This window comes from Hippoglossus stenolepis, chromosome 4 (assembly GCF_022539355.2).
Source record: "Hippoglossus stenolepis isolate QCI-W04-F060 chromosome 4, HSTE1.2, whole genome shotgun sequence".
NCBI lineage: Eukaryota > Metazoa > Chordata > Actinopteri > Pleuronectiformes > Pleuronectidae > Hippoglossus > Hippoglossus stenolepis.
Window position 1 is genome coordinate 10,850,126 of NC_061486.1, and position 17,062 is coordinate 10,867,187.

Here is a 17,062-nt window from a genome sequence, read left to right on the forward strand (position 1 = left end):
CTCGGCTGATCCAATCAGCTGTGCGATCAGTGAAACTAAGGTATCAGATCAATGTTTTACCCTCTGACAGTATCAGAGGTTGAGATTTATCGTTTCATCTGTTCCCATCTTCTTCCCACAACTTATTATTGTACAGTGTGTGTGTGTGTGTGTGTGTGTGTGTGTGTGTGTGTGTGTCTGCGAGCTCAGTATCGGTAGGGAGGACTCCTCGATCGAGACCGTGACCTCCTGGTGAAATGAAAAGAAAGAAAATAATGCTGAAGGACGAACCTGAGTATAAACCATCAACAATAACATATTATATGGAAATCTCTATGTACTATATGATTGATACATACACATATAAAAGTTAAGTGTTTGGTAAAGCCTGAAGTCTTTCCAAGTTGACATCTTTGTCTGCGTCTATCGCGTTTTAGAAATGTTGTCAACGAGCCCACTCGCTTGAAGAACTAGCTGTGAATTTTACTGTATTCTCACATGAGCTAAGTTCGGCTTTTTCCAGACATTTCTCTGGGAAATTTCAGGAAAATGTCCAGAGTTCAGTGCATATCTGAAAAGCAGATTATGTGTTCTGTTAACTAAAGAGCATTAGAAAATAAATACTTATTTATTCAACTTTTAACAAACATTATTAATTTAAATACACATTTAACATAATCAAAAATATCTATACCTCTGGTAACTAACAAACTAAGATTAGTTGTCAAGCCAATCATGAGGCAGTTGAGCGAAGCATAAAATTATTCAGATAAAATCAGGGGCTTCAGTTGATGTTCACATGTCTAAACAAGAACCCTTATATAAGAAAAGCAAATAATTTTATTGTGGTTCAAACTGGTATTAATTTGGGATATTATATGTAAACTATCAATAAAACTAATAAGTTTACAGTATTTAAGTTTATTACCTCCACCAAAGAGGTGATGTTTTCATTGCCGTTTGTCTGAATGTCGCAAAAACTACTGAGTTGATTTTCTTGAAACTTGGTGGAAGGGTGGGTTAACTGCCAAGAAAAAAGCCTTTACATTTTGGGGTGGATCTGGATTAGGGGGCATATCCAGGAAAAAAAATTCTTTTAATTTAATTCATAGATCTTGATAACAGCATGTTAACTGATATCCCATGATTGTGTGAAATGTGGTGCAGCTTGATTGAATTTAAGGGGACTGTTGGGCCTTGGCAGAGTTTTGGTTCTAGTTTTAGATATTAACTTGAACGTGGATTCTTAATTCTTAATTCTCACACTCACACAGCCTTTGGGATAATGTTTGTGCATTAATATGAAAATATAAAAAACACAATTCATTCTGATTCGTTTGAGCTGTGCAGATTCTTGTGGCTTCTAACATACCTTCTGTGCGAGTTGTGTTCTCGGCCTGAGGGACAGAAGACAGACATGTGATCAAAACAACAGCAGGAACAGCAGAACATTTTAAAGCCTATAAAACTGTTTGAGTAGAAACTGACTCCAGCGAATCAGACAGACGCTGAGTTGATTAAAAATTCTGGATTCCTCTGTTCGAGTACTCAGCATTGCTCACAATAAATACTGAAGTATTACTAATATTTTAGATCCATATGGTTGTTGCTGATCAGACAATTAATCTCTCACCATATTTGGAAGGAGAAGGCGAGTGGCTTTGTCTCCCGTATTGTCTTTCCCATTCATCTCTCTCTTTCTCACGGCGCTCACGCTCCCTAAAATCAGAACCGCTGGATCAGACAGTGGCAAATAACACACAATTACTAAACAGAAAAATCCCCCGAAAGACACACACAAACGGAACCTTACTTCATGCGTATTTTGCGTGCCATGGCTCTTAATTCTCCTTCTCGCTCCTGTAAAACAAACAAAACAATGAAAGGACAGAAAGGATAATAGAGTCCCTGCTTTCACCGAAATGTGAAGCAAGCGCGCGAACACACACACACACACACCTGACGTTTGTTCTCCTGCTGCTGGACCTTAACCTGGGCAGCTTTTTTATCCGCCTTGGCTGCAACACAGAAAAATAAACATGAATCGAGAAGGAAAGAAAACAAAAAAAATTATAATTTCTTAATGTCTTGAAATCTGAAACTGTACTGTTTCTCAACTTATGCACAAACCATAAACACACACACACTCTGCTCAATTGTACTCACACTGCCTGGTGAGCGCCTTCTGCATTCGTAGCTTCAGTCGCTCCTGTGGCGTCATCTTGGGCTGCAGGTGATAAAAGTGTTAGCACATCCTCTCACAGCGTGACAAAAAGTGTGTGTGTGTGTGTAATATTAAGTGTACCTTGTAATACAAAATATCGCTGATATCACCTTTATGTACAGTTAGTAGTGGAGAGAGAAAAGCCAAAGATAAATTCATTTCATGTGACGTTTGTTAAACAGGTTTAGTGTGAGATCACAAGCTAAGTAGTGTGTGTGTGGTTTTGTGTGTGTGTGTGTGTGTGTGTGTGTGTGTGTGTGTGTGTGTGCACAGAGGTAAACTGCTGGTGCAGGATGGTTTAGAAGCAGACCCGGATCCAGCCACATGAACCTTTACACAAATATATATATATATATATATATGTAGGGACACGGTCAGAGAGAGAAGGACGAGGACAGTTGAAGAAGAGCTGGTTGGAAAGTGAAACGGTGAAAAAGTTCAGTTCCGTTGACATTAACAGAATTCATGTGGAGCAAGTGGCATTTAGTCACTGACACACCCATGAGTGGCCTGTTAAAACCTGGCCAGGCAAGAAAAACTGCAGGTAACGACACTGCGGGTAAATTTAACAGAAGAGCAGGTTATAAGTTCAAATGTAGTCGTCTTTGTTTTCCTTTCGGAGGAGAAGAGAAGCCAGTTCAGGACAACGAATGATCCGGAATGTTAGAGAATATAACAACAAATAAAAGTGAAAGTTAATGCTGAAGGAATAATTTGACATTTAGGGGAAATAAACTCAATGAGATAAGAAGACTGATCACATTCCCTTGCTGGATCTCATACTGGATATTTCAGTCGGTACATTTATGCAAATCAATACATACGGCGTAGTCCAAGATCAAACATGTTTTGCACACACTGGAAATGACAACAGGCCTGTCAAAAATGTGCATTGGCTAGTGACTAGTGCCCCCCCCCCGCCATGCATCATGGACATTACGCTGCAATCAGTTTTGATAATACGTTGCCGCTCCTTCCCCTTTAGCCATGTAGATGCTGAGCATTTCGAGTGTCAATCATTTTAAACTTAAATTGTCAAGACAAGTGTATTTACCAAAATGTCCAAAGTTTCCTTTAACTTTTATCCAGAGTTCAACCTGTTTGTTAAAACAACCCTTGATATAGCTAAATAAAAAGTATAATTAAAGAGTGTCAGAAATGATAAATTGGCCAATATTCATTCATTCCAAGACATATGGTCATAAGAGAAAAGGGCTTCTGATGTGCGAGTGTGCATTTGAGGCTATGAACAGATATAAGACAAAGCACCACTTAAAGCACGATCAGGACAATAAACAGCTCCACAGTCAGTCTACATGTTCACTCGATTCAGGGATGGCAGCATTAATTCAGTCATTTATGTCAGCAGGAATACTGCACTGGAAATTTCAAAGTAGATGTGGGGCTTTTACTGCAGTGCATGTCCAGGTTTGAGGTGGGGGGGGGGGGAGGAAAAAACAAAAAAATCAAATCATTTTTTTTTTCTCTGAGGGCAACAATGGCTTTTATATCCCAGTATGGTGGACAACCATGTCAGCCTGTCAGGGATGAGGGAGGCGTAGGCTTTAGCAAGAAAACCCAGCTAGATCAAATTCTTACTGACTTTGGCAGCTCCCGTCTCTTTACCACTCGCAGTATCAGGCCTGGAGAGAGGAGAGGGAGATAAAACACAATTCTATGTGATGAGGACATATAAATCAAGTGATTTATATCCAAACATCAACTTTCGAACACGTCTTAATGCTGAAGGCTGAATGAGGCTTTAAAAGCATGACTATGCATTAAAGAGAAGAGATATCAATACAGAGGCTGTTTCTGGCTTCATGGTACTGCACTGCTGAGAGAACATTTATTAGAGATTCACTGCATCATGGCTGAGGTGCAGAATAGGTTCTATTGTTAAACAATCCTTAAAATCATCAAAAATTTGACAAACACTGTTATGTAAGGGAAAGAAAATAAATAAACAAATCAAGGTTTTAGTTTTGAACGAAGCCCTTCACTGTCTACATCCCAACTTTTCAGTTTCACGACTCATTAAGTAAAGTCAACTTGGGCAAAGTTCTGTCATCGGTGATTTTTGTTGTATTTTAATACTTTTTGGAACAAAGACAATTTGTCAGTAAGACTTAAAAAAGTCTAGTTGTATATTTGTTTATCATCATTGCCCCAAGCATGAAACTATCATTCATGTGGTAATGACGATTGCACCAGCATCAAACGCCGGGCACGCCCACAGTTAAGTGTTAACACAACGCATATGTGTGACTCCACTGCAAGTCTGAGTCAAAACTAAAGATTATTCTTCTACATTTCCACGTGTTTGTGAGGTGGTGCAGATTCATGTCTGTTGCCATTAACGTTCTTCTTACTTTCTTAGCTTGTCAGCGATAAAGGTGGTAGAGGGCTGGGCCCCTCTGTTAGCAGGGGAGGGACTGTGGTTGCCAGGGGACTGAGAGGGGCTGCGGCTGCCACTGTCTACCCGCCGGTGGTCTGCACTGTTCCGGCCACCTCGCCGGGAACTGCCCCCCTGCCGTGAGCTGGAACGGGATCTGACAAAAAAAGATGAGACCATGTCTCAAACATGCCGATAAAATACTAACTATAGTCTGGTGGATGGTCAGTGAGGAGTTTTACCTTGTTCGCCTGCGTGCCGGGTATCGTCTCCTATCCCTGTCTCTCTCCCTGTCTCTCTCTCGGTCGTTAGACCGTGATCTTGTCCGGTCACGTCTCCTCCAGGATACAGCTCCTCCATTTCCTCCTCTACTTCTGGAGTGAGATCTGGAACGCCGTCTTGATCGCGAGTGGCTTCTGGAGCGACGGCCATCCCTCGCCCCGCGTCCTCGTCGGGCTCGGCGCGAACGGAAAGATGAACGTGAGGAAGACCGAGATGAGGAGCGGGAGGAGGAGGAGGGGGAGCGACTGGATGATGACCTTCGTCTCCTGGACAAACAGAGACAGGGCTTTAGTAACAACACCAGCCTAGCACCTAGTCTATCAAGAAATTTTCAGTTTTCTTGGGAGCTTACTATTTCATGGTCATGAGAGGCATAAAAAATTGCAGCTTTCTGTATTATGTCATAATATTAAACACACATAGAATCATAAACTCCCTGATCACACTGTCTTTCTCTGCACATGCACGGTAGAAGAAAAGGTCTTATTTGAACTGGTATGTTATTTGATTAAAAACGGATCCGCCTCACCGCCCCCCCCCAAAAAAAAATCAATCAGCATTCGGACATAATGACTGTGCATGAGGAAATAACCAATGAAAAGCCAGGGAGAGGGAAAGTTACCGACCGGGAGCCCCTGCTATGACCTGCGGGGTGCTGCAAGGTGGAGGGGGGGTGGCCAGAGTGAGGAACGGGTGTTTGAGTTGCTGCTGCAGCTTCCTCGTCGCTGCCTCCAAAGCTGGTGATAAAGGTGATCTTCTCTGGGCCAGGAGACTTGGAACGTGACCGTGACTCAGAGCTGGATTCTGACTCTGGTCTAAAAATAAAATAGGGAAAATAATATTACAACATGCACAGAAAAAGGCTGAAAAAACGAAGAGGGACAAAGATGAACAGTGAGTTAACTCACCGTTTATAGGGATCATATGTTGGGCTGTCTCTCCTGGCGTAGCTGAAATCCAGGAGGGTGCAGACAAGAGTTAAACAATTATTTAACAATAAGTTAAATTATTAAATGTGGATTTTTAAAGAGGAAAAAAACACCTTAAAGACACAACAAATTTACCTTGGTGGACTGATCTGTCGACCTTTTAGCCTCTTCTCTCTGAACTCTCTCCTTTGTCTGCGAGAGCGCCGGCCCTGCGATGATCACACAAAAGCTGCTTTCAGACAAGCACTGAACTCTGCAGTTCCTCCGTATTCTCTCAGGAGGAAGTGTATGTGTGAACGCAAATGTCAGAGTGAGACGCTCCGCAGCAGCCTTTATCAGCCTGGCCTTCTAGTATGAGAAGTCGATGTGTGAACACTGCTGTTGTGAACACGTCTGTGCAGAGCCCCCCCCGCTGTGTTGTGCATGTGTGAAAGGCAAACTGTGGGTAAAGTCTGTAGCCAATTCTCCGGATTACACACGGAGGTCATGTCTAAAATCAGCTACATATATATATTGCAAAGTTGTAAAATGAAGTGTGTGACAAAAACAAATTCAATAGATGTTATCTTACAGAGTACATGGCCTTCTCAGCCTCCAGAGCCTTTGCATGTTTGATGGCCTCCACTTCCTCCTTGTCTTTCCTCAACATCCTGCAGGCAACAAATTCACAGCATTAAAATTATAAATCTTTATATCAACAGTGTTTAATAGAAACACTTACAAGTCAAAAATACAAGCTTAATAGTACAACTATCCACATAAAAACAGTCATATTGTTCAACGTGAGAAAAAAAATTCTTGGCAACTATCAATTAATTAAGTGTTTATTCCTCTGAGCTCATCACATCACATCTGCAAACGTTACGTTCAATAAAAAGGTTAGATTCCACATATGACAAAATCCCTTGTTACCTGACAAAGTCTCCTTCAGCCATTCCATATGGTGTCGCCATCTTGTTCAGGTCCAACTCCTGCTCCTGGTTCAGCTCATCAACATCAACCTCCACATCTGCACAAAAACAGTGACGTGTTAAAACAAATCTAACACTTCTACTTTGATTTTTCAGAACAGATCGTCGGTTCACTGCATGTAAGAAGGTTTAATAAAGATATATAAGCGATAATTAAAACACTTGGCAGAAAGAGGCAAATCATTAAGTTGCTTATATTTGCAATTCTTTATTTCTGATAAAGACCAAAAATCTGAAAATTGTCATACCTCAGTGCAATTTTCTGCTTTGCTTCTTATGGTTTGTTTTAGGTATATGTCTTGAGGTTTCATTTTCTAAACATGCAAATATCATTAGTGTCAAAGTCATTTCCTCACCAATATCTGGGATCCCCTCATCCTCTTCGGATTCACTGTTCTCGGAGTTCTCTTCATCTTTGTCTGACTGGGGGTCCGGCTCTGCCACAGTGCTGTCTTCATACGTGTATCCGATGGTGGCCTTTTTCTCTGCCAGCCTACACGAAAAAAACAATTTATCATTACACATGGCAGTAAATGCTCCAGTGAGCAAACAACCTGTGATTATCACATATGTATATTTTATGTGTGGATGAAGCTGTAACTTTAAATGACCTACTTCTTCTTCTCGTCCTCATTTGGTTTCTGCAGGCCACCGTAGAGTTCATCCAAGTAGATCTGATATAAACATTGCTCCTCAGAGACTGTAGGAGAACAGCAGGGAGTTAAAGAGGGCAACACAAACTACAGCCACGAGGGGCCGGCTCACACACTACTATAGTACATAAATAACACATATACAACCCTGTTTGTGTGTGAAATTTTGTTTTAATTTTGTGAAAATTGTTTTATTTTCCGAGAGTGACATGAAACAAAATTTTCTCTTGAAAGAACTTCAGCTCTCAGGTTTGTGATACTCACTGTTTGCAAAGTCGTTCTGCACGAGGCCTCTGTAGCGCTCATAGTTACACTTCCTCTCCTCCATCTCCTGCTCTGGGGTGCTGCATAATAAAGAGTAGACAAAGAACGACGGGATAAAGTGGAGGATTTGTTGCTGTTGTGAACACGTCTGTGCAGAGAACCTCCCGGGGTGGTGTGCATGTAGGAAAGGCAAACAGCTAGAGCGATCATGTCAGTTTTTTTGCTGGTGAATGTTACAGGAGTGTTTATGACAGCTCCACTGCCCGAGGCAGGTATAATTGGCAGTAAACTGCAGTAATACGTTGCTTTACCACCACGGCGAGAAAAAAATCCATACTGTCAAGGGGCCTAGTAAAACTGGAGAACACATGAATGTCCCCACAAATGCAGTGTGATAGTGAGGCAAAAAATTGAATATCATAAAATATTCACACTACATAGACGCTGGGATAAATGTGGCTCCATGTAATTGAAGGACTTACGAAGTGCTGAGCAGAGGAGGTGTGTAGGTGGGGATGTAGTCCAGATGAGCTCTTACATCAAACCTGTCAATCATATTGTTGGCATCTCCTTGCCATGGCATCCTTTAAACAACAGAACAGATAGGAGGTGTGAACAGTAAGATCCCAACAGCACAATGTGTGGTGTGTGTGGGTAGGGCCTCTGTCAAAACAGCCTCAGTTCATCGTGGCATGGATTGCACAAGATGTTAGAACATTTATTTGAGATTCTGCTCCATGTTGACATGATTGCATCAGATATTTTCCGCATATTTGTCAGCTGCACATTCAGGCTGCGACACAGACGACTGTTGCTGTCCACAGAAGTGCTGCCCATTGAATGGTTTCGTATTTTTTGCACCATTTGGACTGAACTTAGTATTTTCAAACACAATCAAATCAGCCTGTCTGGCACTAACAATCACGCCATGGTCAAAGTTACTGAGATCACATTTTTCCTTCATTCTGATGTCAACATTCATTGAAGGATTATTGCCTGAATGAAAAGGTCTACTGGAGTTCCTGATAAAGTGCTTGCTGGTTGTATGAGTGTGTTTCCTCACATGTTGATGGGGCTCTCAGCAGCTAATGCCACAGCAGGATCCAGATGGATCTTGTAGGCTCGACCATGGACCTGGAGAAACTGAGCAGGATCTTTTTTCTATTGAGACAGAACAAGGGACCATTAAAAGACATCAAGGAGTGAAAAATATCATACTTCAGTGCACCAGAAATAATGTTTAACCATTTCTGTGTTAACTAACAAGTAGCTCAGTTAGCTTCAGAAGTTGTTTCACCTCTCATCCGAGTCGTTATGTTTACCCGGCAGGTCACTGAACAGGGGGGGTTCAACAACCTGCCTGCTTAACATAACGACTCTCACACAGGTACAGACCCACAGAGGTCAAATACCTGAAGAGTCCCATTAATGAGTTAGAGCTGAAGAAGCCTCTTGGACAAGAGGTGAAACGTGTTCAAGAATAACAAGCAAGTCCAGTTGCCTACATTCACTTGTACAACTTCTGAAGATACCATGACTGAGAATCTTCACAGACATGTAGCTCAGTTAGTGGACAAAGTGTCTTACGATCTTCTCGTAGTATTCTCGTCGGCGCTCTCCTCGGCGTTTGTAGTCCACCATCATACCACGGAGCTTGCGCTCGTGTTTGCGGGCCTCTTGCCACATGACGGCACCGCTGGCGGTGGGGGCGCGGCGGGGCACGGCTGCTGCAGAAGGGCAAAGAGGGAAGGACACATGCAGAAGAGAGAAAGAGAAAGCATACAGTGGTGTGAGGGGAATCAAATACAGAGATAGAATTATAGAAGCGACAGAAAAAAGGTGCACAACAACTTTCTTATCTTTAATGAATATACGACATGGACATGTACAGAGTTTTTCTGAGAAAATCCTGCATGTAAATACTGGTTCAGTGACACAAAAAACCTGTTATTGTTTATTGCTGTGTGAGAATTTCTACAAATCCTGGTCACGAAGAAAAAACACTTCCCACTGTTGTTTTTGGAGCAGGACTGAAAATTTATGGACGTTATTTATTGTGCATCACGTAGTCCTACATGGAATGGAGCATTTTAATGGTATAGTGTTAAAAATCAAAAATAATTTCCATCTGGTATTAATATGATGAGGCTATTTTGTGCGAACAAATAATATAAACCACGACAGTCTGATTTATTCTAGAGGTAATGCTCAAAACCTAAAGTCGCATATTAATTTCCTGTAAATATAAAGTCCAGGAAAATAAAAGGTTAACTCGAGAACTTCATGTGATTTTCACAGTTGTCACAGATATGGCCTTTTAATTATTTGAATAAACTTGAATATACAAATTTTTCTTCTGGGTCAAAGGTTATCACTGATATTATTTGAAAAACTGGCTAAAATGTTGTGTGTTATTCACTCGTTTGTCCCAAAAATGTTAAACTTCCAGTGACTGTACCATATACGAATGTTGTACACATGTTGATACCAAAAACAAAAAGATGACAAATATTAAATCTGATGATATTTAGCATTTAGTCAATATTCGTATTAAAAACATTTCTTATCCTTTAGTCAGACTGGTTGTTTTAATATAACTACACCCCCCTCCTCTGTTGCTGCAACACAGGAACCAATGTTCAATGCGTCTTATCGCTACCATCGTTTGACCGAGCTGTTAACAGCACCAGCCAAACCGCCTCAGGCTAAAGGGCTAACGCAGCTAATGCTCTCACGCCGACTGTGTGAAGCTAATCGCACGTTAGCGTCGTGCATGTGTTGTTGAATGCTGCGTTTAAAGCGGAGTGTTGTCGCCGCTGCAGCCGAACAGGAGGCGGAACGAGTGTTTTCAAAGTTATGGTTGAGTTTGTTAGCACGACGGCCTGGTTGAGCACGTAGCTCTGCTGCTCTGCTGCTGCTGCTGCTGCTGCTGTTAGCCTAGCCTAGCCTAGCTTAGCTTAGCGTGTCTGCAGAGGCGAAGGAAACAACGCATTTAACTCGTTTTAAGCAACAAGCATGGAATCCGGACATGATGCACCGTTAGCACAGTTGTCACCGTCTCCCTGTACCTGTTGTTAGGACCACCGACACACACTGGGGTTGTTCTCGGCCAAATGAGGTCGATGCTGCGGGAGCGTCACACGCCTCTTTCACCTCCGTTCACTGAGTGTTAGTCAGCGCAGCACCGAGCTCCGCCAGCCGGGGGCGCTGCACTCGTTTCCAGCCAGTAAGTACACCATGCGCTCAGGGTGGCTGAAGTTCACCGCTGACGACGCAAGAGGTCGCTGTAGGACAGAGCAGAGTCCACTTCACTTTTTCAATTATTTCTTGTGAATTAAAGTACAATAATTCAATTTGATCCAACAACAGCTTCAAAAGAATGTTTTATAAAACTAATGCTTATAATGTTAACTCAGAATAACCTAAATTAATGATCATCAAAAAACCATCACCACAATCTGTTTCCTTTGCAATGTGTAAATATGTGTTGTGTTGTGTAAAACTGTTCCCTAATGACAAACCAATCATTGCTTCATCACCTTTTACCTCTATATTTTTCCATATGTCCAATAGAGCAGAGTGTTTTTGTTTTAAAAAGTAATTAAACTGAAATATTAAAACCAGTCCTGGAAAGCAATATTTAAAAAAAATCCAGATTACATTTACAAATATATCTAATACATGTAAATACAACAATTTAAGGTACTTATACTGTTAAATCATGTTCCTGGATACCTCTCCTCCACTACATTTTGGAGGGAAATACAGTACTTTTTGCTACCCACAATTTATCTGCTACAGCTGCAGTAGCTAGTTTGAATTTAAGATTTTACACACAAGACATATAATCATCATATAATACATCATATATAACATATAATATTACAGATTATACTCAATGCTGCATGAAACAGTTAAAATTAGCTCTACCTTGAACAATTGCAACATTATAAGTCCCACTTACATGTAAATATTAAATAAATGGATCAATAATAATGATCCAGTGACAGAATAATATCACTTAGAATAATATATATATGTTATTTATAATACATATCATAGGAACTCTGAGGTGTTTGTACTGAGGAGCAGTCAACTCTTAGCTGGATGTAAACTTTCTAATCTGTGAGCGGTGGTCTGACATCCTGGGCCTCACAGCAGGTGTAGAAAGTGTCTCATACATACAGTTGTGTATTCATGTGTGTTTGTGTGTAAACTCTGTTTCCTACATTTCCCCCTCACCAGGGTGGCGACAGGAAGCCTGTGTTCATTTCCAGACTGTTGCTGTTTGCGGAGGCCAAAGGTCACATTTGTTACATCCATTTGCACATTAATTGTCGCTGCAGTGACCTCGAAGTCACTTTACACTGCCCCGACACACAAACTCCTTCCTCTTACACACATTCATACACTAAACCACTACTTACTACTACACTACAATTATTGTTCTAACATCAGCCTGACACGTATGAACTTACACACACCACAATACCAGATAAATACTTTTTAATATTTGTTCTTATATACTCTGATATATTTAGCACTGTCTGAACTGCAGTCACTGTAAATACTATATCATTGTAAATACGATAATATCACCAACTTTAATTCAAATGGGTTGACTTTAACTGGCTGCAGTTTCCCTCTTAAGCCAACCTCTGTCATAACCTTTTGAAGGTTTTGCCAACTTTCAAAGTTTATTATAATCACAGTCATTTGGGAAGAATGGAGTCAATTAGGTGCCGGCACCATCTGCATCATTGTTTATATGAACATTTATCAGTGAGAGACGGAGCGAGAGAGAGAGAGAGAGAGAGAGACTATACAGTGTGACCCACTGACCCACTGACAGTGGCTGTTAGCCACGTTTCATCCTGAAATATCCTCCCTCCCTCAGTTTGACAATGATATGTCATAGCATCTGATAATTATGCTCACACAACAGTAGTATCAAGAATTTGACACAATCTTGATATTATTTATATATTTATTATTAATGGTATTTTTGTACTGCTACAGATTTGATTAATTATATGCCCCCCTGACTCCTCTTACCTATTTAAGACTGGTCCTAAAAATCATACTCATTTAAACCTGTATATCAAAGCAATAATGTTGTCGTTCATGAGATTTCATAAAGTTTTCTTATTCAGCTCCGGGATAAAAGGACAGATGATATATGTCATATAGATTTTAAAGCCTCTTAAGAAAATATGAATAAAATTGATGTACAGTGAAAAAGATTTTCTAAATTCCCTTTGTTCATAGCTGCTTCAATTAATAAAATTTGAATTTTCATAAAAATGGCAATATTGAAAGTACAATTTCAACATTTCTATATATTTAATATTTGACATACTGGTGTCTAATGAAACTGTGGAAGCGCTTAATGTTATTATGTTTCAGATGTGAACATGGAGCAAAACATGAAGTTGCACCCACCTCTGGGTACATTTCAAGATTCTGACAACTGAAGTTCTCCTTCACTTACAAACTACAACAAATGAGAAAAAGTGCTTGTTGCATTCATTCGTTTGTGCTCTGGCCTTGAACAATGATATTAATAACTAGTCTTTAAATAGCATCACAAATAACACTTTTATTTAAAAAAGGGCAGGAAACGTTTTGGTCTCTCTTGCAAAAAACACAGTTATCTTTATCTTGCAGCACTGACACCTCCCTCTACCGCCAACTGTGGAGATGAATGATTACAAGCAATAAACAATAGGATAGAGTTGGTAAATGCTCCTTTATTACAACCCACATGTGCTGTTTGCTCCAGAGGGAAAGTGAACTGGGACAAATAGAGCAAAGTAGTACAGAAATGATTTCAGACCAAACCACAGTACAAAAAGAGCATCAATATGTACAATATATTTATGTACAAAAAGCTATTTTACACTCAGGTATGAAACAATCATACATCTTTAACATACTGTAGTATCACAGAGACAATGCAGGCAACAGTGTATAGTTTGAAAACAGTTTTTCAGAAGTTCAGGAGTACGCACTCTCTTTTCACAAGTATATCAACTTTGTTTTCTTTTTTTCCCCTCACACACACTCATATTATACACTCTCTCTTTCTCACTCACACACACACACTTACGAACAACCAGAAACAGAAACACACTGTGTTAAATAAACATCCGTTCATTGCTCGGTCTGTCTGATATCAGTCTGAAACAGAAATGGAGGTCTGAACACCAGTCATCGTGGCATCATGGACCAGGAAACATGTTGAGAGGCTCCTGCAGAGGATGATCCTCTGTTTCCTCTCCGCAGCACGTCAGGCACTCCAGTCTTCACGTCTCCACATTAATTCAAGAGCCTGAAGAGTCTTTCAGTCAAACATTGTGCATTCGCTGCTTCTCACAGTCGTCAAAATCGGCTCAGAGACGAAGTAAGACTTTTGACCCCTCCACTTAGCAGCCTTTGCTTCTCAGGTGTCTGCCATCTGAGCACGTAAAGGTCAAAGGGTCGTCCCGTTTTCATAACTGCAACTGTGATATAGTGGCAGCATCTGGAGACAGGGCCCTGTGAGCGAAAGAGTGCAGAGGACGTAAAAATAAAATTAAAAAAAGCTCCTCACATGCCTCAGAGGTCAACGGTCAGACCTCCAGTTCCTGGTTGTCCGAGTAGTGGAAGCGGTTCAACTTCTCCCTGTCGCGGTTGGAAATGTCCAGTTTGGCAGCATGGACAGGCTTTAGCACGGGCGACGGGTGCGAGGGGGCCGGGGAGGGCGGCAGGGTCAGTTCAATCTCCTCGTAGCAGCGTGAGACAGGGGCGGGGGCGAGGGGTTGCGTGAGAGGGGCGGCAGGCGGCAGGAGGGGCACGGGACGGTCCACGTTTCTGATGAGGTTGACAAACTCCCTCTGGTTGTTGATGCCCTCTTCCTGCGGGACGGCCTGCTGCTTTTTCCGCTTTCGATGGAGGTGGGAAAGGATGAAGGCGCAGGCAGCACAGCCACAGACGGTCACTAACGCTAAGACGCCCACCAGGATCATGTAGAAGCTGATGCCCCCGTGTGGCGTGTCAGACATGGCACCTGCACACGTGAAGAGATCAGAGGGATCAGACCGGACTTCATTAACATTTGACATATTTAAGACAAACCTTAATTTTTCTTCCTACCTGGACAGTGTTGACCAATGCAGGGATTTCTGAGAGTTGCGCACTCGTTACCATAGTAACCCTCAGGACAGGCACACATGTACCTGCCTTCGGTGCTGTGACAGGTCACTCCCTGTTGGCAGGGATTGGGATTGCACAGATCCAACACCATCTGGAATGATGTAAGGAATAAAACAATAAGGGAAAGAAAGGCTCAATATTCTTCCTATAGCTATACAGTTTGACAAATCCTTTACCCTATAAAAATCTGAGACCGCAAATGGTCATTGAAACATTTAAAGATGGGATGTTCGTAAAATAGGAAATCATGAGACCTTTCAAATATTTATCAAGTTTAATTGTTATCTATGCCTAAACTGGTTAAGAGATTCTCCTTATTTGTTTTCAGCGTGAGTTTTCAAGATTTAATTAAAACATGTAATTGAAAGTGCAAAGTAATTTTGAAATCTTTAGTTTAATTATTTATATTATTGGTATATTTCATTTTGTGCAACTCTTTTTAACTTGCTCATTCTGATTTGTTTCATGTTTGCCAGACATTTATGAAATCTCAGGTGCAAATAATTGAACCTGAGATATTATCAATTTAGCTTTTATTACCGAATGTCTGTTAGATTCATATTTTCATTCTGCCTGTGATTTAAATAATCTATAAATCTATGAAGGGATGACCAACCTCACAGAAGGTCCCTGAGAATCCCATGGGACAGTTGCAAGCGACCATCTTTCCATCCCTCTCCACACACTGTCCCCCGTGGAGACAGGGGGCGCTGAGACATGGACTTGGACCATTTTGACAATATTTCCCCAAGAAACCAGGCGGACACCAGCATCTGGACCCCGACACCTGGTCCTGGTGGGACAGAGGTGAGATTGACAGAGCAATGATTGTGTGAGTTGGTGGAAAGAGGAACTGGAGAAGGAAAGGGATGAGTTTGCTTCAGGCTGTGACACATTTGAGAATAAACACTGCAAACGGCCTGAGGCAAAATAAGCTCTAGAGTGTGCTGCATATCTTGAATTTGGTTCACGATATTACCACAAATCGTATTATATTCTTCTACAGATAATGAATGATACAAAGAAGATGACCAGTGTAAAGACTGAGGACCGGTGATATGATATGTGATATGCAGAGACAACAGGGAATTTAAACAAAGGCGGAGCAGCCTCACCTCACAACGTCCTCCATTCAAACACAAACCCTGACAGCTGCTGTTCCCTAGAAACCAGAGGAAGCAGAGAGGAGATATTAAACGCTCACACAGACACAGTATCGATGTAAACAACAACATACAAAGTGTAGTCGGAACATGACATGCAGAGATTGTAAACAACACACTTTTTGCACACTTTATTGGTTTGTGTTACATTTTTTGTGCATTTCAGAGGAACGCTGTGACAGATGATTCATAGAACTGGAGTTGGAGTAAAGTGATCTCGTGCTCTCGGGGACTGCAGGGAACTTGCTGTTTTAACACAATCCACAGAGGCCCTCCGTGTTTCAATACCTGCCACAGCGGCACCTGCCACCACTCCTCTCTTCTCCTGTCATTTTGTTTCCGTCGTTCTCTTTTATACTCACTGATGTCACAGTTAGGACCCGTCCATCCAGGGAGGCAGTCACACAGGTATCCACCGATCAGGTTGCGGCAAGAGCGGGCGTGAACACAGATATTAATTTCACACTCATTGGTGTCTACAGGGACAAAGGAAAGAGGACAGCATTTCTAAGACGACTTCAAATAACAAACTGTAACATAAACAACATTTTACCTGTGTATAGCTGAAGTCACATCGTGAGAAAATTAATGGATCTTAATCTTTTTACTTCCAACTGATAATTTGCTTATTTACCATATTGCAGCTGTTAGTGGTGTATATTGAAATGTGGGACAGTATAATTATTATAAAGACTGCCTGATGTGGAATCACTACACACGTATAATTAGTATGACAATGGGTCATATTTAAGTTATCGTGAGAAATTAAACATTTCCATTGAAATCAGCTGAAATTAAATGAGTTGGTTGATGAGGTGAGGGGAGTTTAAATTGCCAATTAGTGAAACCAACAGAGAAGCTCATACCTGATTTATAATGGATTTAAGGGCATATTATTAATCCCTTCTGGGAAATTTGTCCTTCTTATATTATCTGTTTTGGAGACAATGGCCTGACACCAAACCTCTATGTCCCCATCTTGTTAATTGATTCAGCGATAGTGTGAAC

At 41.2% G+C, this 17,062-nt stretch overlaps 2 protein-coding genes across 9 annotated transcripts in view; both read right to left on the reverse strand.

Annotated features, from left to right (window-relative positions):
- The window catches only part of LOC118105889 (CLK4-associating serine/arginine rich protein), a 26,726-nt gene extending 15,835 nt beyond the window's left edge, over positions 1–10,891 (reverse strand). Inside the window, exons 1-22 of one of the 8 annotated variants that reach the window (XR_007032611.1) lie at positions 10,766–10,891; positions 9,285–9,424; positions 8,761–8,858; positions 8,180–8,281; positions 7,698–7,777; positions 7,396–7,480; positions 7,137–7,273; positions 6,722–6,818; positions 6,381–6,459; positions 5,945–6,018; positions 5,789–5,830; positions 5,507–5,695; positions 4,841–5,146; positions 4,576–4,755; positions 3,803–3,846; positions 2,285–2,313; positions 2,146–2,206; positions 1,939–1,997; positions 1,793–1,839; positions 1,613–1,713; positions 1,352–1,376; positions 136–228 (exon numbers count right to left, since the gene is read on the reverse strand). Coding sequence is in view for 4 of the 8 variants with exons in the window: in XM_035153891.2 (XP_035009782.2) it covers positions 186–228; positions 1,352–1,376; positions 1,613–1,713; positions 1,793–1,839; positions 1,939–1,997; positions 2,146–2,206; positions 2,285–2,313; positions 3,803–3,846; positions 4,576–4,755; positions 4,841–5,146; positions 5,507–5,695; positions 5,789–5,830; positions 5,945–6,018; positions 6,381–6,459; positions 6,722–6,818; positions 7,137–7,273; positions 7,396–7,480; positions 7,698–7,777; positions 8,180–8,281; positions 8,761–8,858; positions 9,285–9,383 (1,977 nt within the window). In the remaining 4 variants the exon portion in view is untranslated. Of the gene's footprint in view, positions 229–1,351; positions 1,377–1,612; positions 1,714–1,792; positions 1,840–1,938; positions 1,998–2,145; positions 2,207–2,284; positions 2,314–3,802; positions 3,847–4,575; positions 4,756–4,840; positions 5,147–5,506; positions 5,696–5,788; positions 5,831–5,944; positions 6,019–6,380; positions 6,460–6,721; positions 6,819–7,136; positions 7,274–7,395; positions 7,481–7,697; positions 7,778–8,179; positions 8,282–8,760; positions 8,859–9,284; positions 9,425–10,765 lie in introns of those variants that run through there. The other 7 variants (XM_035153893.2, XM_035153891.2, XM_035153895.2 and 4 more) reach the window with 7 other exon arrangements.
- A 2,536-nt stretch (positions 10,892–13,427) lies between these two features.
- LOC118105887 (protein jagged-1b) overlaps positions 13,428–17,062 on the reverse strand; it is a 42,656-nt gene continuing 39,021 nt past the window's right edge. The window contains exons 10-14 of the mRNA XM_035153888.1: positions 16,417–16,530; positions 16,007–16,053; positions 15,508–15,684; positions 14,832–14,982; positions 13,428–14,745 (exon numbers count right to left, since the gene is read on the reverse strand). Coding sequence (XP_035009779.1) covers positions 14,309–14,745; positions 14,832–14,982; positions 15,508–15,684; positions 16,007–16,053; positions 16,417–16,530 — 926 coding nt within the window. The 3' untranslated portion in view covers positions 13,428–14,308. The remainder of the gene's footprint in view (positions 14,746–14,831; positions 14,983–15,507; positions 15,685–16,006; positions 16,054–16,416; positions 16,531–17,062) is intronic.